Source organism: Diplotaxodon limnothrissa, linkage group LG20 (assembly GCF_057381915.1).
Source record: "Diplotaxodon limnothrissa isolate DT_005_m linkage group LG20, D_limnothrissa_male_GT1.1, whole genome shotgun sequence".
NCBI classification, from domain to species: domain Eukaryota; kingdom Metazoa; phylum Chordata; class Actinopteri; order Cichliformes; family Cichlidae; genus Diplotaxodon; species Diplotaxodon limnothrissa.
Genome location: NC_140615.1, coordinates 8,268,803 through 8,293,060, shown reverse-complemented (window position 1 = coordinate 8,293,060; position 24,258 = coordinate 8,268,803). Strand labels below are relative to the sequence as shown.

The following is a 24,258-nucleotide window of genomic DNA, read 5'->3' as shown; positions in this document are numbered from 1 at the left end:
AACGCCTAGTCGAGTGGATAACCCACACTTCCAATACAAGGGCAAAGATTGTGGGGATAAATGCTATCGAAGCAATCCTCAAAGGAAATTCTCATCTCCGCCAGGTCAGAGGATGTTTGGACTTATTGGCCAATTTGAATGAAGCCCGGGAGGCGGCGCGAACTCGGGAAATATCAGACTTGGCCCAGCAGCAACAGACAACAGCCACCCTGGAGCAGCCGCGTCAGTTTCACCGGCCGGATGTGGTTTTTCCCGGCCCTTTGGAGCCATCTGCGGGGAAAAAACGGCATTCACGCCGCCGACGCGCCACCCCTCAGCCGGACATTCGGCCTTCTAATTCACCTGCTGTGCTACCAGAAGCTCAGTCGGCTCCCTCGCAGCTACTTCCAGCTCGGTCAGCTCCCTCGCAGCCCTTCCCAGCTCAGTCAGCTCCCTCGCAGCCCTTCCCAGCTCAGTCAGCTCCCTCGCAGCCCTTCCCAGCTCAGTCAGCTCCCTCGCAGCCCTTCCCAGCTCAGTCAGCTCCCTCGCAGCCCTTCCCAGCTCAGTCAGCTCCCTCGCAGCCCTTCCCAGCTCAGTCAGCTCCCTCGCAGCCCTTCCCAGCTCCGTTAGCTCCCTCGCAGCCCTTCCCAGCTCCGTTAGCTCCCTCGCAGCCCTTCCCAGCTCCGTTAGCTCCCTCGCAGCCCTTCCCAGCTCCGTTAGCTCCCTCGCAGCCCTTCACAGCTCCGTTAGCTCCCTCGCAGCCCTTCACAGCTCCGTTAGCTCCCTCGCAGCCCTTCACAGCTCCGTTAGCTCCCTCGCAGCCCTTCACAGCTCCGTTAGCTCCCTCGCAGCCACCCTCAGTTCAGTTAGCTCCCTCGCAGCCACCCTCAGTTCAGTCTCCTGTGTCCCCGCTAGCTCAGCCATTAACTCCACCACAAGCTCCATTTTCACCTCTACCATCGCTTCAGTCATCAGTTCGGTCTGCCACTCAGTTGCCCTTAGCTCCATCATCCACACTACCACCTGTTTCTCTTCTACCACAACCGTCACTACACCCAGCCACTCAGGCTGCTACTCAGTCAGTCATTCAACCCATAGCCCTGCCGTTACTATACCCTGTAGCTGAGCCACTAGCCGCCCGACTCACAGCCACTTCAGCCACTCCTCCACCCGTCACACCTCCACTACAACCATCACTGCAGTCTCTAGCGCAGTCACCTGCAGCTCTGCTTTCCCCAGTGCAGTCTCCAGTGTCCCCAGTGCAGTCTCCAGTGTCCCCAGTGCAGTCTCCAGTGTCCCCAGTGCAGCCTCCTTTAGTACAGTCATCCACTCAATCACCAGCTCCACTTTCCCCTCAACTACCACTACCACCTCTAGCTCAGTCTCCTGTGCACTCACCTCTGGTTCATTCTCCTGTGAAGTCATCTACTCCTACTCCACTCTCACCACCACCGTTACTACAGACATCAGTTCAGTCCCCTGTGCAGTCGTTTACTTCTCCACCGTCAGCAGCTCAGGTCCCCGTGTGTCCAGCAGCTCAGGTCCCCGTGTGTCCAGCAGCTCAGGTCCCCGTGTGTCCAGCAGCTCAGGTCCCCGTGTGTCCAGCAGCTCAGCTCGCACCAGAACCATTGGCCCAGTCCCCGACAGCAATACGGTCTTCTGTTCGGCTTAACATTCAGCCAGGGGTCCCAAACCTCTCTGGCTCTACATCAGCTCCTGCTGGAAGCTCGGATGAGCTCATCCAGGACTCCGCGGCTCCCACGCCGCCATCTACCTCGTCCGCTGGGGGTTCCAGTGAGCCCGGCCAGCACCTCCTCGTCTCCGCTGGAGGGTCCGAGGGGCCCGTTCAGCCTCCTGTCTCCGCTGGAGGGTCCGAGGGGCCCGTTCAGCCTCCTGTCTCCGCTGGAGGGTCCGAGGGGCCCGTTCAGCCTCCTGTCTCCGCTGGAGGGTCCGAGGGGCCCGTTCAGCCTCACGCCGCATCAGCTGGAGGGCCCGAGGAGCCTGTCCAGCCGCCATCTGCGACCGCCTCGTCGTCGCCTGGTCCAGCTGCATCCGAGTCCGCCTCGTCGTCGCCTGGTCCAGCTGCATCCGAGTCTTCGTCATCGCCTGGGCCAGCCTCTGCTTCAGCGTCGCCTGGGCCAGCCTCTGCTTCTGCTACGCCTGGTCCAGCTTTGGCTTCTACTCCTCCCGGTCCAGCTCCGGCCTGTGCTTCGTCCGCTGCAGCTCCGGCCTGTGCTTCGTCCGCTGCAGCTCCGGCCTGTGCTTCGTCCGCTGCAGCCTCAGAGCCTTCATCCTCTGCAGCCTCAGAGCCTTCATCCTCTGCAGCCTCAGAGCCTTCATCCTCGCCCGGTCCGGCCTCTGCATCAGCTGCTCCTGCTCCGCCTGGTCCAGCTCCGGGCCCAGCCTCAGAGTCTTCGTCCTCGTCTGGCCCGGCCTCAGAGTCTTCGTCCTCGTCTGGCCCGGCCTCCGAGTCTTCGTCCTCGTCTGGCCCGGCCTCCGAGTCTTCGTCCTCGTCTGGTCCTGCCTCCGAGTCTTCGTCCTCGTCTGGCCCAGCCTCCTCAGAGCCTTCGTCCGCTGCAGCCTCCTCAGAGCCTTCGTCCGCTGCAGCCTCCTCAGAGCCTTCGTCCGCTGCAGCCTCAGCCTGTGCTTCGCCTGGTCCCGTCTCGACTGGTCCTGTGCCCACCGGGCCTCGGCCAGTACGCCTGACACTGGAGAGCCGCCGCCGCTGCCTTCCGCGCGGCCGGGCCCCTGAACTGCACCGTCATCGCCTGAGTGGCCGCCGTCGCCTTCCGCACGGCCGGCCCCCGGACCGCCTTCGCCTGAGTGGCCGCCGTCGCCTTCCGCACGGCCGGCCCCCGGACCGCCTTCGCCTGAGTGGCCGCCGTCGCCTTCCGCACGGCCGGCCCCCGGACCAGCGCTGTCATCGTCGCCGCCGCCTCCCGCGCGGTCGGCCTCCTGAACTGCTCCGTCGTCTCCTTCACCGCCGCCGTTGCCTCGCGCACGGCCGGCCTCCTGAACTGTTTCCACGTTGCCGCCGTTGCCTCGCGCACGGCCGGCCTCCTGAACTGTTTCCACGTCTCCGCCGTTGCCTTCCGCATGGTCGGCCCCCTGAACTGCTCTGTGTTTGGGTTATTTTCTTGGGCTCCGGTGTTTGCTGTGCTCTTTTGTTTTCTGTTCCGGGCCCTCCGTCCTGGGCCCCCGCCGCCCGCCCTGGGTTGTTTTCTGTTTGGTTTTGTTTTTCGGTGTTTGGGCTGTCTGGAGCCAGCCCTTGAGGGGGGGGTACTGTCATGGTCCTGGGCCATGTTGGCCCAGTGTTCTTAGTTTCCTTGTATGTTTGTATTTTATTCCATGCTTCCCCTGCCCATTATGTCTAAGTTCTCCCCGTGCTCTCTCTCTTCCCCCTGTGTGCCCTCTATGTATTTATGAGCCCTCGTCCCCTTTCGTGTTTATTCCATGTCTCCCCTGCCTGTTACGTTGGTGTTCTACTCGTGCTCTCTCTCCTCCTGTACTTCCTGTTTCACCTCTCCCGTCAGTGTTCAGTTCACCCCGCCCTGTCTCGTTATGATTATCAGTGTCACCTGTGTTCCCCGTGTGTTCCCACTTCCCTCGTTAACCCTCTGTGTATTTCTGTCTGCGTCTCCCTCTGTTCAGTGTGACGTCGTCCCTCATGTTGTGTGGATCTCCCTGTGTCTCTCTGCGTATGTTAGTTTACTTTTCCCAGTTTAGTTTTGTATTTCCTATGTTCTGCCATTCCAGCATTAAAGCTGTGATTTTGAGTTCATCCCCGTGTCTGTGAGTTTTGCGTTTGGGTCCTCCTCCTGCCTGCCACATAGCCGAGCCTTGACAATTACAGAGTTAATAATGCAGACTTTGTAATATCTCACGTGTAGATTCATCAGCCAGATTAAGTGTTTACTGACAATTGACAGTGATAGCGCACATCATCATCACTATTCCAACAATCCTCTCCTCACAGACAAGCATAAACACACTCGACTATCGCTAAATCAGATTTAACACACGTTTGTAATGACGATAATTCAGTTTATAGTAGGGTTTATTCGCTCGGTCAGCAGGTGGCGGTATCCTCTTACACTGGGGAGTAAACTGCCATTAAACGAACAGAAGAAGAAGAAAACATCTGCACATGCGCGGTACAGATCGGGTAGACCCGATTTGTACGGTCAGACTTTACACATGCGCAGTAAGGATCGGGGAGTCCTGATCCGTAACTTTCTTTTTATTTTTCGTTTTTGTCTACATTGTACTGAAATGCTTCATTATTGCAAACATTTTAAGATATACTTGTTATTCTTAACATTTTAACAGATACTCTGACCCATAACTATCGTAAAACGCTACGACCGGAAGTAGAAACCTTTCGCGCATGCGGGGTACCGATCGGGTTTCCGGTACGGATCGGGTAGTGACAACCTGGGCTGCGCTATGAATTCTGGGACACAGCTTCTTCTTCTTCGGGGTTTAACGGCAGCTGGCATCCTTGTACATGCAGTGCTGCCATCTTCTGTTTCAGTGCGTTATTACACTCTTAAATCCTACTACTTATTCCTGCGTCTTTTGGGATCTTACAAAGCTTCAAACGACGCGTCGACTATTAAATTAGTCGTCGACGATTTTAATAGTCGACGTAATCGTGACTAGTCGATTAATCGTGGCAGCCCTAATATTTATAAACAATCAAAAACAACAATTATTAGGCAATTTATTTCCAATTTGTATTGAATTTATTTCTGTTAACATGGTGTTTTTGGTCTGATTGAAGGACTGATGTGATGGTAAGGTGTCTGCTGCTCCGCTTTGAATATTGGCAGGCTTTTTTTTTTTTTAAATTTTCACAAGAATTGCTAGTTCCCCTAGAGTTTTGGCCACCCCAACAATCAGACGATTCCCTATGAGCAAGCATTTAGCAACAGTGGGAAGGAAAAACTCCCCTCTAAAAGGAAGAAACCTTCGACAGAACCAGGCTCAGGAAGGGACAGCCATCTGCCGCGACTGGTTGGGGTGGGGGGAGTGAAAATTTTAAAAAAAGAAAAAAGCCAAAGTGATCATTATTGGAGCAGCTTAATGAATTTTTCCAGTGCTGTTAATACCCTTTTCCAACCCCAGTTTGTGTTTTTGTCACTTTTGTCCAAGGTGGAGGAAGCCATGCTGTAGATTGATTCTGTATGGTCTTTCAATGTCAATACAAGGGAACCTCTTAGAGAGGCCAGGGTTGAAAAAGGGATGCCGGAGAACCTCCGAGGGTGTTATCCGCTGGTGTGCATCCAAGGCCAACATCCCTTTAATTAAGCTGACAAATAAACGTTGGCCATTTTCAGGTCCTCGTCTAAACACCATTACTTGTTCGAGGTCATCAAGACGCGTAAGTTTTATGTATCGAGTCTCCAGGGACTCATATCCTGTCTCGCACTGAAATTGTTGGTCAGTCTTAAATGTCCAGCGCTGTTGGTTGTAGTTGTCTTCAATGAAATAGTCTTCAGTGTACACGCCAGAGTCCAGAACATGATCTAGTGGCTGTCCTTGAGTCTCTATGATGAATTTCAAAACATCATATTCTCCATTTCCAGGGTAGAGTGGCACCCCTGTACCAAGTTCCACAGCTATCAGCCCCAAAGACCACATGTCAGCTGCTTCATTATAAGGAAGGCCAAGCATAACCTCAGGTGCACTATAACCAACCGTCCCCACACAATCACTAGGATTCACTGCAGAAACAGGACATGCGAGGTCAAAGTCTATAAGTCTGACTTTGACTGGAGACTCATGGCGGTTAACAACCATGATGTTTCCAGGTTTGAGGTCAGCGTGCACTATTCCCACAGAACCTAGGTGTGACAGGGCATTTGTGAGTTGATGTAAAATTGGCCTAACTTCGCTTATGGGGAGACCCTGGTTTTTCCGGTCCCGTATGTAGTCCCACAGGCATTGATCAAGGATTTCAAAGTTTAAGCAGACCCGCTCTCCGTCATGGAAAAAGCCGTTCCATTTAACAATGTTGGCGGCATCTGGATCCAACCTTCTCAGCTGCTCCAGGATGAAAATTTCCAGTTTTGCCTGTTGCAGAGTATCAGGGTGGTTCCTGTTGACTTTAATAGCCACAGCTTGGTTGGTTTTGGTATCACGGCATTTGGCTACAATACCAAAGCCCCCTTCTCCAAGGAAAGCCTCTACCTTGTAGTGGTTTCCCAAAATGCTCCCTTTAACTATTTCAAGCTCATCTGAGCTGAAGGATGGGTTAGCTGACATGGTGGAATGTGTCGGCTTGATCGGTGAATTGCTGAGAAACGTGAAATTCTCTCAAAACTTTCCAAAAGGGTTTTGGTTGCTGTCAGGTCTACGTCCGTTAAGCACTAAAGTTTAACAGAGCAAAGCCCCTATTTATGGGCTTTGCCTCTCAGCAAGATTATGACATAACAAAGGATCAAAGGCATTCTATTTTTTTCAGTTGAAACACTGAAAAAAAATAGTGTTTCAACAGGGCAGGCTGGCGCCCTATGGGACGCAGAGGTGATAGGGTAAGGATGCAGAGGATAAGATCCAGGATAAGATTTACTTATCGGTCAGCTCATCAGCAGCTTGGCAGGAGATGGACTCAGGGTGAAGACACAAAATCAACAATGACAACACTGTTATTCTTTATTAGTGTGAATGCTGGTAAGCGTGTGTTTCAACCAGGGTTTTAATAGTTTTGCAATTTTCATTAGTTTTTATTTTTATTTAGTTTTGACTTCAGATTTTCAATTTTATATCAGTTTTAATTAGTTTTTACCAATTGCTTGCTAGTTTAGTTTAGTTTTTATTTTTTTGAAAATCCTTAGTTTCAGTTTAGTTTTGATTAGTTTCAGTTACAGTTTTAGTTGTGTTTGCAATAATTAAGTGTAACAAAATCCCAGTTTCATCATATCAGTCATTCTCTTCTGCTTATCCTTGGGTATGTTGCTATTCCAGCTACCATACCCTGCACCCTGGACAGGTCGCCTGTCTGTCGCAGGGCTAACACGCAGAGACAGACAACTCACATTCCCACCTATGGGTTCTTTAAATAAATAAATAAATAAATAAATAAAGGCAGATGAACAACCATTGATACCAGGCAACTATAAAATGTATATCTTGGCCCCAATGAGACTATTAACTCTTGCAGCACCGGGTGTTCATAATTTTTGGTTCAAGTGAATTGATGAACTTTTTGAAGGCAATTGACTCACACAGTTATGTAGATATCCCAGTCCTGTTGTCTCGGGATGCATCACGCTGCCTTGCCTGGGGTTAGCGTCTGTTTCTGGGGATGAGGGTTGAGTGTGCTCCCTTACCTTCTCAAGGTAAGCTAGGTGAGCCTTCTTGTGTGAGCTTTTCAAGCGCACTTTAAGGTTTGTGGGATTTTTTTCCCTTTAGAAATGTCCCTCATAATTTGTCTCTTTCCACTACAAGACACTTGCTTTATCCAAAACACAGTCATATTCAAAGTAATCCCAAATTGGACTCTGGCGCTTTCTCCCGACTTTTCCTGACATGATTCTGCGCGTGGACGGAGCAGCAACACAGACGACTCGACTAACGTACTTGCCACCTGCTGGCATAATTAGACAGCAAGAAAAAAATCTGGAAATTAAACTTCATTTTCACCCTTGACTATTGTATGACACGCACACATCAATAAAAACTAAACACATTTTTGCTATAAATTCAGTTAATTTTAGTTAGTTTTGTGAACACTCATTACAGTTTTTGTTAGTTTTCCTTTTTTTGATTTTATTTTTATTTCCGTTAACGAAAATGTTTTTTCACTTCTAGTTTTTGTTATTTCGTTAGTTTTCGTTAACGATAATAACCTTGGTTTCAACTGCTGCTGTGTGCACAGTGTTTGCTCTACAGCCATCATTTTACCCTCACGCATGGAGTCACACAAACCACCTGCAACTCAACACCTCAAAGACTAAGGAACTGGTTGTGGACTTCGGGAGGTCCAGAGAAGGTCCACTGCCGGTTCAGATAGAGGAGGAGGAGGTGGAGGTGGTCAACAAGTACAAGTACCTCGGGCTGTGGGTGGACAATAAACTGGACTGGTCATGCAACACAGAGCACCTGTATAAAAAAGCCCAAAGCCGACTGTACTTCCTCAGGAGGCTGAGGTCTTTTAACATCTGCAGGAAGCTCCTGAGGATGTTTTACCAGTCGGTGGTTGCTGGAGTACTTTTCTATGCTGAGGTGTGCTGGGGGAGCAGCACAGCAAAGAAGGACTCATCCAGGCTGGAGAAACTGATCAGGAAGGCTGGCTCTGTGGTCGGCATGAAGCTGGACACTCTGGTGACAGTGGCAGAGAAAAGGACATTAAAGAAACTGCTGGACATTATGAACAATGCTGGGCATCCTCTGCACACGGCCATAAACAATCAGAAGAGTCTGTTCAGTGACAGGTTGCTTCTCCCCAAGACAAGAACTAACAGACTTAAAAACTCCTTTGTCCCACACGCCATCAGACTGTTTAACTCCTCTCTGGAGGGGAGAGGGAGGGGAAACAGGAAACAGGAGGACAAAGGAGGGGGGAACAACTAAGCTGTTTATTTTATTTATATTTGTCTCTGTATTTATATATGTGTGTGTGTGTGTGTGTGTGTGTGTGTGTATATATATATATATATATATATATATATATCTATATATATATATCTATATATATATATATTTATATATATATATATATATATATATATATATACATATATATATATATAACAATTCTGTAACTGTAACTTCGGTCGTTGCTGTGCTTTTTTTTGGAAGTCGAATTTCCCAGAGGAACCCACCCGAGGGATTAATAAAGTTCTATCTTATCTTATCTTATCTTATCTTATCTTATCTTATCTTATCTTATCGTTGTTGTCTTTCCAACAGCATGTCTTTCAAAGCTCAGAGATGTAAACATTTTTAAACTGTGTGGATCCAAGTGGAGGGATAACCGACCCATAGAAATACATTATATTTTCAGACAGGAGTTTGTCTCAACAGCAGGAAAGACCTCACTTTTTAAATTGCTCCTGTGGCCAAGGTTTTGACAGCAGGAACATGAAGAACACACTGTTGTATAGAACAGGTCCTCGGGATCGTCACCGTTTGAAAATGATTTTGATGGGAGTTAGGGTCTTGGATTTAGAAGCAGTCGTTCAACAGGTGCACCGAGGCAGATTTGGCAGGGTTTGGCCACAGAGTAATAGTATGTCAGTAGTTAGTCCTGGACAACTAGATCAAGCATTCCGATTGGCCCATGAAATTCAGGCTTCTGTTTGATTGGTGCATTTGTTTTCAGCAGACAGGTGGTTCAGATCTGGGCTTTTGGAGTCAGTTGATGACTTTTAGAATCATCTTTTCTGACTGGATCATTAAAACTTAAAGCATTGATCTTTCTGCAGTGGATTCTCCCACATTTCAGTGATATGGTGAATAAAAGAATATTGTAAAGTCAAAATACACAACGTCATAGTCTCACTTCAAGCACTTTATTCCTTACGTCATGTTTTTCCGCTCACCCACAATAAGAACAACACACCGCAGGCAACAGTACTCTCGCGATATAACAGAAAATAACAAGTTAACAATCTCCCTCTTTCTTTTTTAAAACACACACAAATAACAATTTAAAAATTGTTATTTGTGTTGTAATCTTTATAAAAAACCTAAAAAAAAACCCACCTCTTAATCTTTGGTATATGGCGAGGCGCTGTGGACACCCAAGTTTGTGATTGTGTAGAATTTTCAAATCAATACCATGGTTGCATCTGCTGAAAATCTATGTGAAGCTTAAATCTCAGTGACCTTGACATCAAGGTCAGAGGCCAACTTTTTTGAAAATCAGAGCAGTTTCACATTTATAACACAGGTATGTCTACTAGGAGGCTGAAGGGTAGCACTATATATTTATTAGGGCTGCCACAAACGATTATTTTGATAGTCGACTAGTCACCGATTATTTTTGCGATTAGTCGACTAATCAAATCCATTGGACGTAAAACGTACAGCACCAGCACCCATCTGCTCTCATATAACTATCATTAGCTTACAGCTTTAAGGGCACTATTTATTCCTTGATGTTGTGACAGAAAAAAATATACCTTTAACAAGGGGGCCATATTACATATGAGGAAACCTACTGATTTATATTACATAAATTGCTACTTTTAGGACTAAACTGACATGTCCACTGCACTTTTCCAGTCTCACAGATGACATAAAGTTTTAGCTTACTCATATCTGTACCTACAGTACACATATCAATGTTTAATCTAACATGCAGTACTTTGGACTGTGGGAGCAAACTGGGGTGCAAAGAAAATCACCAAACACAGTAAAAAAAACAGCAGAAAGGCTCAAACTCATACACTCCCTGTTGTGAAGTGAATGCTAACCTACGTCCCCGTTATACACAACAAATGCTAAAGTAAAGTTATCTAAATGCTTTCTAATTGCGCTGAGGGTATATTTTAGATTTTGCATAATTTATTTTTGTTTTTGGCAGAACATAGACTGCTTCTTCTGATACTGCACATAAAAATCTTGAAGAAACAGTGAAAATAAACAACTTTCACTGCATGGGATCATATGTGTACTTTGTGTCCCTGAGAAAAGCATGCAGAGTTATCTTAAGATCTAATAATTAGCCCTAAGGGGCACATTGTGAAACTGTTGTATTTTCAAGGTCTGCCTCAAATTTGTCTTGCCTTCAAAATGTGCTATGCCTGTAAGCGTGATGCAAAAGAATATGTGCTGTTTCAGTAGATGAACTGTGAAGGATAAAAGGTTGCAGCCTGGACGAGGATATGGTCAAACATTGACATTGTCTCCATTTGATGTAGAGGGATTTTAAATTCAAAGCCGGTTATCTGGTTCCTTTTCGATCAAAAAGGGCATCAGTCGTACTGGGAATGGTTCTTCCATCCTTTCTTCTTCCCTTCTCGCTTCTCTCTCGTTTCTCCCACCACCCTAAACACAGTTCACTTCAAGGTCCATCAGTAGCTAATAATAGAGTAGAGTCACTCAGTCTTGGGTAGAGTCAAGGATATGTAAATATCCCTCCCTTTTTCCTGTGGGCAACTTCCTGGTTGCTGACAAAGGCGGGTACAAATGAGAGGAGGAGGAAAGAAGCATGGTTGGCATGGCAACGAGGCCTGGCTGTCTGCACAGTTTTTAACTCGGGTGTAAAATGCAAATGCTATTTTCCCAGGAGTAGCCTGTTAAAAGCTGCTCGCTCAGCTCTCTTCTCTTAACTTCACATGTCCTCATGCAAAGATCCCAGCTGGTTCACCGCTGAGACACATATTAAATGACATATTTTCTCTAAGGCTGTAAAGATGCCTTATTTTTAAGCCTGTGGTCATGCACATTTATGAAATTTGACTCAAGTTATCGTAATAAAAATGCAAGACGTTCAATAAAACATTTTGCTCATTCAGGCCTCAAAAAGGACTTCAAAGCTCGAAAGCTGAAAAGTTAATCGGATATTGTAGGTAAAAAACCCTTTAAAACAGTAATTTCACTTCAACCTGCTGCCCCGATGCTGCCTTTAATCTGCGTGCCATAACAACGCCAACCTAAAATAGCCCCTCTCTCTCTGTGTGTGTTAGCAAATTAAGTGAAAAAGTGTGGGCAGAGTAGAACAGATATATCACTATGACAACCTTGCTGGCTGATTGCGATGTAATGTGACTTCTATGAGTTTTGTTTTCTGATCATCTCGTTCTGAATTTTCTGTAGGAATTCAGAGTCAGTGCTACAGCCTCCAACTGCCAAAGCATTACACTGTGGTATAACCAACATACATATTTGTGCAGACACTTGATGATGAATGAGTTGCCATGGTTTCATTGGTTTCATAATTACAACACTGAAATGCAGAAAATTCAGGATTTACAGATACGCCGGGCTTAGCTAGCTACGTGACTGTGAGTACTTGTTTTCTGAACAGGCAACAACTATTGTGTTTGAAAGTGTTTTCTTCTCCTTTTCTTTTCACAAGAAAGACGAATCTTTTGCAAACAGGCAGCGCCAATTGACTTGTTAAAAACTGAAGTGGCCTTTATTGTGGTATTAATAAAAGTGTCTGTTTTGACAACAGCCGTTTCAAAATTCTTTGCTCCATTGTTGTTTTATTTGAAAGACAAGATGTCAAAATTTCTCGCCAATTAGATTATGGTCACAAAAACGTTGCTTCTTCATTTGGTAGAAATGACGCGTTCCCTGACATTTTCCCTAGGACAAGTACTCAACCTTTTCTCTGTGACTGCAGGTGCCAAAAAGCTGGCCAACAAGGCAGCGCTGTGGTACGTCCCCTGCTCTCTGCAAAATGTTGACAAGATCATGGAGGTGCCACCCATCAAGGTACATGGAAACTCAAATTGCTTGCATCTTAAAATTGTGGCAGCTTCTCTGTGTCTCAGTGACCTTTCCACCCACCTTCCCCCAGCCCCACATCTAAAATGACACGAGCAAGGCTATATGGTCAAGATAGAAATGACTGACATTTAACAATGTGAAAAGTCCCTTTCACTCATCTTTGTTTTGAATACCTGCTTGTTGCAATTCTTTGCTGTACTCCTCGTGCATTTGTGCAGAGAGTGGTGTTCGAGTGGATCTATGCACAAGTGTTCAGCATGTTGAATATATTCTTTCTACAGTATGCTAGTGCTGAACAAGAGGAGGAGGGCAGGAAGCGCTATGAGGCTCAGAAGATGGAGAGATTGGAGACCAAGGCGAGGCCTGAAGAGATGATGCCATCTCCACCCAACCCAGGTAATATATTCAAGCTCAGGGTCCCATATCAGTTTGCAGATACAAAACCACAGCTATAGAAGTCGTTTCCCTATCTTACAAGTTTTCAGTGATGATGCAGATATGAGTGAAATTTCTTCCATTTCCTCCCTCATGGGGTTTGCTAATAGTATGCCATAAAAATACTAAAAATACTGTACAGCCATCTTTGTTGTTGCCCAATTAATGCAGTGACGGGAGAAGCAATTAGTTTTTTGATGTATTTTCACTGCTGGCACCATGAATTCATGCTGAGCTGCAGCAGGAAGTCAAAAGCAAATGCTTTTTTCAAAGTTAAAACACAGAGATATTATTGCTGAATATCAAGATAAAACAATGATAAATCAAGCAAGTGAAGAATCCCTGGAGTGCTCTCAGAGCGCGTCCACAGGAATACATTTAAACATTTAACATGTAAACACGTGGGCCCTAGCATCCTCACAAGAGCACTTGAAGAACTCAGAAATGGATCCATTTGGAAACACTGCTGCGTGGGCACTTCTTTTCTCATTTCTGAGGCTTTCTTTCTCTGGCAGGGGGTGATACCCTCTTGAGTTAGCTTTAAAGACACCTCCTAAGCCGATTTTTTTCAGAGCCACTAAAGTATGTGTTTTACTTTGACTGTCTTCACACACGAATGGCAAATTGGCTGGTTCTTATATTTCGCTTTTTTACTCCACTTGATGACTTAAAGTGCTTCACACAACATGGCTCATTCATCCATTCATACCAACAATTATTTCTCCGTTTAAGTGCTTTCAATCTAACATTCACACTCTGATCTCACCAGTTTCAGCACCACTCTCACTAAATGTCCAGGCAAAGACATCTGTTTTATTTTCTTCTTCTACTTTTATGTTTCTTCTTTTGTAGTATTTTCTATAAGTAGTCAGGCCTCTGCTTCTTGTTTACATGTTGTAGGATTGAGTGGTCATGTGTTCTACATTTACGGGTGTGCATTAAAAGTATTGTATTCATCATTAGGTGCTATATACATGTATTCATCCATATTAAAACTGTAAAGACTCTAATCGAATTCCCTAATTTTGTCACGCTGCTTCATCAGAGGATCCACCAAAAGGTATGTGATCAGCAAGTAGCATGGCAGAATCTATTTATGCATGAAGGTGTTGTTGGCATTGGCTTGCTTTGCTCACACATTTTATTTTTAAATGAATTCAATTTTTTTTAGGCTGACCGATACAGACATATTTTAAGACTGATACAGATAGACAGATTTGTTTCTTTCAGAAACACAAAACAAACATAATTCCCTGTTTATTTATTATGTGCACTTGTTTTTGAGTCATTATTAACACAATATAACAGTAAAATTGTGGATTAGTTGTGTATGTGCCTTTGCTAAGTGCCTTGCCAACGGGGAAGTTGCAAGAGTGCCCTCTGGTGGACAAACTCTGCAAACCCACTCCACATAACATGTCCGAAGGGTGTTTTTCCCATCCTTCCCTTTTCTTTTCTGTTTCAAATCTTAATTTGTCACTGCTGGTTATACATATCAGTACCAATATATTGGTAAATGGCTTATATTGAATGATACGATGGCCCTGTTCGTCAAGCTCTACCTTAAATTGTTTATTATTTTTTTATTTTTCTGTTGAATGTGTGTTTGTCTGTTTGCCTTGCAGAAAAGCACACTGTTGGCTTTAGCCAGTCGAGTCTGATTCATCTGGTGGGCCCTTCAGACTGTACACTACATGACTATGTTCATGGAGGTTAGTCTATTTCTTTTTCTAGATACATTCACTGATGAAATGTTGTACAGTTAATTTCATACACTAATATGTATCTGAGAGCTGAGCATTTAGCATTTTTTTATACTACAGCATGAGGGGACATGAAAAAACACACTAAATTCTTGATGAAGATTTAGGTTAACTACAGTCTGGCTTTTAGATGTGTCTTCTATAAACTCAGTGTTATTAAACACATGACTCATTAGACATGACTGAAACTTCATTTATAGAATAAATTATTAAGCTGTTAAAGATAGAAATACATTTTCACACTATCAAAGAGGGCAAATTAACATAGCATTACATGGTTCAAACTAATGAAGGCTTCATACTTCCTCTTAGCCTTAATCCAGTCTTAAGCATATATATTTTCTTCGCATCCAAAGCTATATTGCATGAATGAATGGGTCGGATGTTGACTGCTGCTTACTAATCATTTGTATGAAGAGCCTACACACAACAGTAGCTGATGCTACTGTATTCTATGCACATTCACTGGATACTTTATAAGGTAGACCTCACTTGTACTGGGCTGGACCTCCTTTTGCCTTTAGAGCTGCCGTTATTCTTCATGGCATAGATTCAACAAGGTGTTGGAAACATTTCTCAGAGATTTTGGTTCATGTTTACATGGCAGCATCACACAGTTGCTGCAGTATTATTGGCTCTACATCCATGATGTGAATATCCTGTTCCACCACATCACAAAGGTGCTCTACTGGATTGAGATCTGGTGACTGTGGAGAACATTTCTATACAGGGAACTAACTGTTATATTCAAGAAACTAGTTTGAGATGATTTGAGCTTTATGACATGGTTTGTTATTCTACTGGAAGCAGCCATCAGAAGATGGGTACACTGTGGTCATAGAAGGATGCTCACTATCAAGAGCAATACTCAGGTAGGTTGTGGCATTTAAATGATGGAGCCTAAAGTTTGCCAAGAAAATATCTCGTGCACCATTAAACCACCATCACCTGAAGCACTAAAACAAGCAGGATGGATCCATGGTTTCATGTTGTTGACACCAAATTCTGCCCCTAACATCTGAATGCTGCAGCAGAAAATGAGAATTCAACATGTTTCCAATTTTCTATTGTACAATTTTGGTGAGATTGTGCAAACTTTAGCCTCAGTTTCTTGTTCAGTGCTGAGAGGAGTGGCACCCGGTATGATCTTCTGCTGCTACAGCCCACGGCTTCACTGCTTGTTGCGTCTCTAGAGATGCTCCTCTGCATGTCCTGGTTATAACTTGGTTGTTATTTGAGTTACTGGTGCCTGACTATCAATTCAATGCAGTTTGACCATTTCCAGAGTACTGCCACTCACTGGATATTTTTCTTTTTCAGACCATCCTCTTTAAACCTTAGAGATGGTTGTGTGGGAAAATCCCAGTAGATGAGTGGTTTAGTACCTACAGCTGTGCCACGTTCAAAGTTAGTTAAGTCACTTTTCTGATACTCAAATATTGATATGCCTATATTCACTGAGTTGCTGCTATGTAATGAGCTGATAAGATACTTTGTTTATTGAGTTGATCAAGTGTACCTAAGAAAGAGGCTGGTGAGTGCACATCAAAGATAATGTAAGAAAACAACCAAAACTTGCTATTTGCTCAAATCAGTAGAAAGCGAAATTTTAAAAGTGCTTTTAGTTTTATTCACACTGTGTGATTGATTCACTAACAGCTGCTGACAAGCCATTTCGGAGCTCAGTGTTTTCAAGTTGCCGTCTGCCATTTGTCATCTGCGTCTGTCAGACTTCTTTGTCATTCTCACGCAAGTAAAACAAAGAGCATGAATGACATGCTGTTTAGTATTCAACGCAGGGACAGGTCAGCCCATTCACTGCCTCAGTACAGTATGAAAATTCTGCAGGGAGTTGTGGAGGATGAAACAGCTGCTCAGAGTGGAGAACATACAGTAAGGCAAACAGGTTTGGGCAAAGTGAGACAGATTTAGAGGCGCAGAAGAAGATAGCAGCAAGGAAAGACATAAATATAATATAATATATACTGTGTTTGTTTTTTGGTGTTAATGCTTGTGTTAAAGTAAAGGCAGAGTAACCCATGTCTGTGTAGGTTCTGTGTAGGTGGAGGTTAAAGTGGGATTTTGCAGGTGGGGGAACAATAAATACTGGTGTACCAGTGCACTGGAGGGAAATGACTCCATAACAAATAAGTCTGTTTCTCAGGCTTGACGCTCTTTGTGGATTTTGCCAGCTAAGTTCTTCCATACATATGTTAAATCAACCATCAACCATCAGGGCTACTTTCCAGTTTCTAGCCTGTATAAAGGCAGCATAAAAGTAGTATTTGGCAAGTGCTGCTAAAGAGCATTATTGGTTTAAATTTAAATCGATGACTCTTTCAAAAGGGCACCTAGAATCGATTCCTGCAGCCATACCTAAACACACTTATTTTGAAAGATTATCTAGATTAGTTTTTGATTAACATTAAACATAAAACAAAAACTGCATGCGCAGAATATCGGTTCAGAATTTGCCAACTTATCTCACAAATACGGGTTTAAAAGCTGTTTTCCTCTGGAAGGTGTATCTGCCACCATCTTTGCAGTTGAAAAATTCTCATATAAATTTAGTGTCATTTCTGTCTCTTATAATGTCTCTACTGCAACCCATGACCTTACCTAATGGTGACCATGGAGACCGCACTCTGCCCTGCACCACTGCATCTAGTCCATCACTGAAAACTGTAAACAATACTGCAAATCACCCAGGTTAGCCTGCTGTGCTCTGCTGTGCACTGACAATAGTCTCTCATCTTCATGTCTAGCCCTTTCATTATTACATCTTTCCCCTTCGCGAAGAGTAAAATAACACACATTAGCATTTTTTTTTGGCCTGGAAAATACAACAACTATACCTTTAAGTAGGAGACCCACTGTGTGCCAAACTGCTCATATTTGTTGAGCTATTTGAAATGTTGCAGGAAATGTACGCAGGTCCCTTGGGTGACTTAACTGCCTCGGTGGCAATAGCTGCAGGACATGAAGCCCATCAGATGTAATTACTCATTAACTGAAGGCGCAGGAATGCTTTTCTGGATCGTTCCGTCCCACTTTAACCTCTAGGTGCAGGTGAACAAAGAGGAATGTTCCAGTCTTAGATGGCAAATGGATGTCTCTTTCTCATTGCTGAACCAAAAAATACATCTTATATAATGTTGTCAAACAAGCAACAGAAAAGAACTCAAGCACAGCATCAAGTATTAGTGAGAGTTAGCTGTTAGATTGATTTAGGTACTGCACTGATGATCCACAGGCAGACTGCAAGGGGACTTTTTCCTCAGAAGCAGACACCGTGACACAGCAGATATTGACTGCCTGCGATTGAGAACAGGTAAAACCTCAGCTGACACATATGCAGAAATAGTTGCTAGTTAATTTGTAAATTAGAAGGGTCAAATGGACTGGCAAAAAACTCAAGGACAGGAAAAGCATTGGCTGGTCCAGCACATTTAGAAGCAGGAGAGGCTTCTACTCCCCTTCATAACCCAGGGGGTTATGAAAGAGTGGCTCCAGGAAAACTTGGTGGGCAGGATCAGATGGGTAACTGCCAGATTCAATGCTCTGCCAAGTAAACAACTGTCTGAAGTTAGCAGATCAAGTGGAGAGACTGGCTCAAGGTTTATACTTTCAGCCTCATATTAGCCCTAGCTTGGGGGTTACTGGAAACATGCAGAAAAGCATACGTGAAACAATCCTCAAAACCAACACTGTTGTAAAGGAACATTTCTTCTGGTTGGGCTCATTGTTCTTCCTTGAGCTTTTCCATGAGCAGTGCTATATTTGAGTCTGTTCTTACAGTAACAGTGTCTGTTCATATAAGAGGACACAAAGGCAGGCTGAAAGAACAAATAATAATGACAGAGAAAGAAGCAACACAGATCAAATACAAGAAGAATTTGGACAAAATCCTTCAAGGACAAACTGGTAAGAAGGGACTGGTCATACAAGTGGAAAAGGAAAGGAAGACAGGAAGTAAACTATAATAGGAGGATAATAATGAAAAAGGAATCTACATATAAAACCCAAGACAATGACAAATTGCTTCCTTGGGTAAAAACTTCCCCTATGAACAGGGAAGAAAAGACTTAAAGTCAGATATGCTTTGGAAGCTACCATTCCACCTGAGCAGGTTAAAAAGGAGGTAAAGGTGTTTTTAAATGTATCTGAATTAACCCTCATGGAAAGCATGCAGGGATTGATAGAAGTATTCTGAGTGTGAAGGATCCCTGTTATTAGTTTGATGGAACACAAAGCTGTGACTAAAGCTATGAGGTCTGTGAGTGAGAAGTTATTTCTCCCATTTGTAGAGGAATTTGTGCAAAAACTATCCCTGTTATTGTAGTGTGCACACAGAACAGACAGCTTGTGGACCATGAAAAACTATTTGCTGAATTTGTAAAAATAAGCACTTGGATTAGCACGACTGACTTTACCTTTAACCCCCCGCATAACAGAGGCACAGTCGAAGAACTGCTGATTTAATCCAAGGAGAAACGTCCTTGAGAAGCATTTTTCTTGCTTTTAGTGCTCTTGGTGTCCTAAGCGAATGGAGAACATTTATGTGCATGTGTGCACTGTTGCATTGCTTAAGTAACTACTTGGGTGGTTGTCGTTCTGTGTTACTTGCATAACGGCACTCTGGTGTTATGAGGAGGAATGCAATGAGGGAAAAAACAAAATGCTGAACAACGAAGCAGGAAATAAACCACTGAAACAGTGAGCGGAGCTCTTTGTAGCAGGAGGTACATGTGCTTGTTATCTGTACTTCATGCTACTTGAGGTGTGTGGATTTCGGGCATGTTAAAATTTCTTGCTTCAAAAATTCAACCATTTTTATGTAGCGAAACTATTTTTTAATAGTATTATAACTGAAAATCTGTGTCTGTACAACCCTGAACAGATCTTTTTAGTTTTTTTTGGTTTCCTTCTGGATGCTGCTGGGTTTTATCCACACTTCCCCTAAAAACAACCTTTTTTCAGTGTACTTTAGAGAAAAAGAGAAACAAAGCACTGTGCAAACAGAAAGCGAACTAAGATTAAAGGCAAGACGAACAATGAACGCAACGAGGGTAGCATAGTCAGATTTGATGTTTAAGCCAACTGTAACAACAAAAATCTGCTTATCTGATGTTCCAACCTTATAATAAGCAAACTCTTACTAGAAGGCATTCAGGCTGCCCTTCTAAAAAAAGAAAAAACAGCATTTTATCAGCGCAGACCAGATGCCTTTTATCAGTTGAGATATATTGTTTGGGCTTCGATGTTCTTGCCTCATGCTGACATTTCTATTGAGGTCAGCTATGTAAAGAGGCCATCAGAGAGACACAGTATATATAAGGAGGAAGAGAAGCAGAAGAGAGATGTTGACTGAGAAAGAGAGAGGTGAAAAGGAGACAGGACGGGGCAGCGGGGGCGGGGGAGCAAGGTGGGACATATAAGTCTCGCACGTGTCACGGTTGCCTTTTTAATTAAGAGGGTTTGCTGAGAACTCTGCCCAATTAAAAATCAAATGTGGAACAAGCATGCAGGTCATTTAGAACGCACGTATGCACACGCTGCCGACTTTTTCTGTACATGCCGTTGCTTGTTAGGCAGTGTTCCCTGTTGTTCGCTTCTGCTGCCTTCACTGCACTTAATTTGTTTACATAACCAAGTGAGGTCACAGAGCCAGGGTGTACGCTCTCAATACCTTACAGTCTTTTCTCCACTTGGGTAAGGAGTCTGTACAGAAAAGGAGTGGGTGTTCCTGAGTTGTTAGACGTGATTGGCTGGAACCACTTATGTCACCCCTAGATCAACTGGTAATCCTGACCCTAAAACAGCCATGTCTAACAGCTGAGGAAGGCCCGCTGGTTTCCTAAATAAATCAATTACCTCTTGACCTGTTTTGGTTTCTAGCATGCGGATGCAATGTAGTTTGGATATTATTCAACAAACTTCCAATATGTTTTCAAAAGTTTATTTTTAAAACTGATTTCTACTGAGGAATATAGTCCCTTTGAGGTATGTGGTGATATAGAGCACTGTTTGAGAAGCACAGTTGGTTCCTTTCATCCCAGCAGGTGGTTTAGAGACAGATGTCTCAAAAATTAGTCACACAAATCCAAAACTATATGCATGACTACATAGTGCCAGGAATAAATGAGAAAACACATCAGTGGATTTTGAAATGCAGTTCTGGTGCTTTCACAATCTATGGTGAAAGGTCTTCCTTTTCCTTTTTTTTTTTAAACTTTTCTTTGTTTTGTTGCTTATCCTTTACCATCTGCTTACTTCTCCTTATTATATCCTGCCCCCCTTCTCTCTCTCTCCCTTCTCTCTCTGCCCGCTCCCTCCACCCATTGTGTTCTAAGGAAGCGTGCCACCTGTTTCTATGGAAACAGCAGCTGATTGCCACAGGTGGACACCACTGCTACCCGATTAAAACAACTAGAACAAAAAAAGCAAAGCGAGAGAAAAATAAAAAGACAACACTGTAAGCTGTGTTTTGTAATGTTTGTCCACGCATATGCCATGTTATGAAGAAATCGTGGACTGCTAATAGACAGAATGTCTCTCATGCCACCAATTAATGTGTGCATCTGCACGTTGTGGTTCTGTGCACAGGTACTTTCGCTTTCCGAATCTCTAAAAAAAAGAAAAAAAAGAAACAAAACCAAAAAACATCAATGATATCTCAGAAAACCACTCCTGCAGAGCTAAACCAATGCATCACAGTAAGAAAGCAAATATTTAATCCTTAAATCAATAATTAATCTATAATTAAGTTCAATTTCAAATTTAGTTTTATTTATATCACAACAACAGTCATATCAAGGTGCTTTATATTGCAAGGCAACGACCCTACAATAATTCAGAGAAAACCTCAACAATCAGACGATCTCCAATACTGTGCAGGTTTATATGAAAGAAAGGATTCTTTGGTTGTTCAAAAACACATGCATTACAAAAACCTTTTAAAAAATTACAAGTAAAATATTTGAAACTGCTTATGGTCATATTCATAGAAGGAAAGCACAGGAGCTACATGATGTTAAAACCAGGCATTAGCAGGGAGTAGTGTTAGAGAAGCGTTGGTTTAATTGTGCTAAACAATATCTTGAAATCAATAGAAGAGAGAAAATGCACCAACTTTAACTATCGCAAATTGATTCAGTGCATCACAAGCTGATAGACTGGTATAACAAGCCTGTGTTGGATCTTATGTGAGTTTATTTATCTCTGCCTACCCAATAAAGTCACTCTGCCCCCTCAACTGAATTCTGCTGATATACCTCAACTATAAGTTGCACTAATTGTGGGGTCTAAGCAGGTCAGACTTTCTCTGAAAATAAAAAGAGGCGATTCATTAACTTGTGTAGTCAATTTTAAAGCATGTCCATGCTCAAAAATTGCCAAACAAATATATAGTGTATTATGTGTTTATCTTGTTTTTTGCTTTTTTTGGTTTGTTTTTTTGGAATAGGAAAGTGACTTGAGCCAATTGTCTCTTGTTAAAGTTGGTTTCCTGTCCAGTTCGTATGGTCTTCTGCTGATCCAGTCTGTATGTCCAATTCACATGGATACGCACACTCACCGACCACTTTGTTAGGTACACCTACTCCACTGCTTGTCAAAGCAAAACTCTAATATGGCAGCTACTCAGTGCATTCAGGTATGCCCATATAATCAAGATGAACCAATAAGGTTAAAACCGAGCATTAAAAAAAGGGAAGAAATGCGATTTAAATGACTTCAGCAGTTGTTGGTCTATTTCCGAAACTGCTGATCTACTTGGATTTTCCCACACAACCATCTCTAGGGATTAGAAGAGAGTGCCCCGAAAAAGACAAAATATACACACTGAACGCAGCTCTCTGGAGGTCAAATAAGACTAGCTAAACAGTTTTGAATTGATAAAAAAAGCAACAGTTAGTAAGATAACCACATTACAACCAAGGTACTCAGAGAGGCATCTTAAAGGAACAATACAGATAAAACAAAATAGCGCAGTAGTGAAAACTATGAATTAAGGAAAGATGAAAATATCAAAAACTGTAGTTCCTGGAAAGGCCGCTTGAGACAGGCCAGAAACCTCCACTTTATAATGCCCAAATTTACAAATGAATGAACTGAACTTTTTATAGCTCCTCAAAAAGCTCTTTAGTCTCTATAGATAGTTTTCCCTCTCATATAAGTTTGTTTTTTATAACTCACCAGGTGAAATTATAATAAATCTTACATGTATCCATTTTTATGGTTGTCCTCCAAACTATGTTGCTGTTTTGGTGAATGAAATCCTAGTATTTTATTCGTATGTTACTTACCATTAATTAGTAGGTATTTCTTAACAGAAAGCAGCCATGTCAATCACTCTAATGAAGGCCAAGGTTTACATGTTGAAAAATAATTGACAGGAGAAGATGAAACACACCTTCATAGGTGGCGAATCCCTTTATCGAAAAACATGTTTTGGTTTTTTTTTTTCAGAGAAATTCCATTACAGGAATTTTATGAGTCATTTTCTGTGGCATCAGGTAAATGGTAACTATGACCGTGATTGTAATTAGCACATATAGCATTTTTTAGGAGGCACACGCTGTTTAATAAAGCTCACCCAGAACGTTAAAATATACAAAAAATGTAGCGTATGGGACTTTGTAAGAAGATGTGGGTGGGTTGCTGCATGGCAGTAATGTTAACAAGAGCTGTTTCTATAGTAACAGCTCATTAGGAGGCAGTTTGAACCATTTGATACTGTCCATGATTAAAGCACGTGTTGGGGGGTGGGGGCAAAATTGTGGACAAAATTGTCAGCTGTAGATGAGGACAGACAAAATGCAGGACAGAAAAAAATAAAGACGCAGTTATCGAAGGGGTGAGTATAGGAGGCCATGAGAGAACGCATAAGAGAGGCTGAGGTCTCTCATGCTTTGCTGTCGATATCCTTTGGTCTCACATGTCTCTGCCTTTCATCCATGGGTGCCTTGCGTAATGTGCGGAGCTGGTTCTAATTAAAAGTGCTTGAAGTTAGTACAGAGAGTTGATGGGCAACAAGAGCTGCCTGGAAGACTTCCTTCATTGTTCTCATTGTGCCTGTTGCCTATGGAGAGCATTGTCCGTGAAGATTTGGGAAAATCGTCACAAGGAATCTAATCACTGAGGTATTCTGCCCCGTGGCAAACTGGGCTGCACTACGGACTTTGTTGCTAATTGCCCTTTTTTTCCCATTGGAGTGAGCTGTCTTTCCTCTTCACACACACGCTGCCCCTCCCCCTCCCGCCTTCTGTGTTCCCACCCTACGGCAAAGGGAGAGTCATAGTGTGCCATGTCATTCTGTGAATGTGTAACGCCAGGCCCAGGGCTGACTTGGCCTTGCATGTCCTCTTTTGCAGTCTCACATTGAGCCTCACTTTAACCTTTTACATTGACTGTACAGAGAGATTTGTGCAGGAGTTGCATTAGCAGTTCCTCTGACGGTAGTGATTAATCAAGACAAGCATCTTTGGTCCCCAAGGACAGTGCAGTCTTTAACTTGATGTGGCACAACATTGTAGTCATAGGGTTTTGTTGCACTTGGTAGTTCGGGAATCCAAGCTGATCTTGGAAGAAATAAATGATATGCAAGCATTTATTTGGGTTCAAGAAATGTGGAATATGTGCAGCTAAAATGAGTTGTCAGCAGTTACCTGAT

At 43.4% G+C, this 24,258-nt stretch overlaps 1 protein-coding gene across 1 annotated transcript in view; it reads left to right on the top strand.

Annotated features, from left to right (window-relative positions):
* The window catches only part of acot7 (acyl-CoA thioesterase 7), a 57,989-nt gene that overhangs the window by 10,960 nt on the left and 22,771 nt on the right, over window positions 1-24,258 (top strand). The window contains exons 4-7 of the mRNA XM_085344550.1: window positions 12,281-12,372; window positions 12,669-12,783; window positions 13,868-13,882; window positions 14,448-14,534. Coding sequence (XP_085200676.1) covers window positions 12,281-12,372; window positions 12,669-12,783; window positions 13,868-13,882; window positions 14,448-14,534 — 309 coding nt within the window. The remainder of the gene's footprint in view (window positions 1-12,280; window positions 12,373-12,668; window positions 12,784-13,867; window positions 13,883-14,447; window positions 14,535-24,258) is intronic.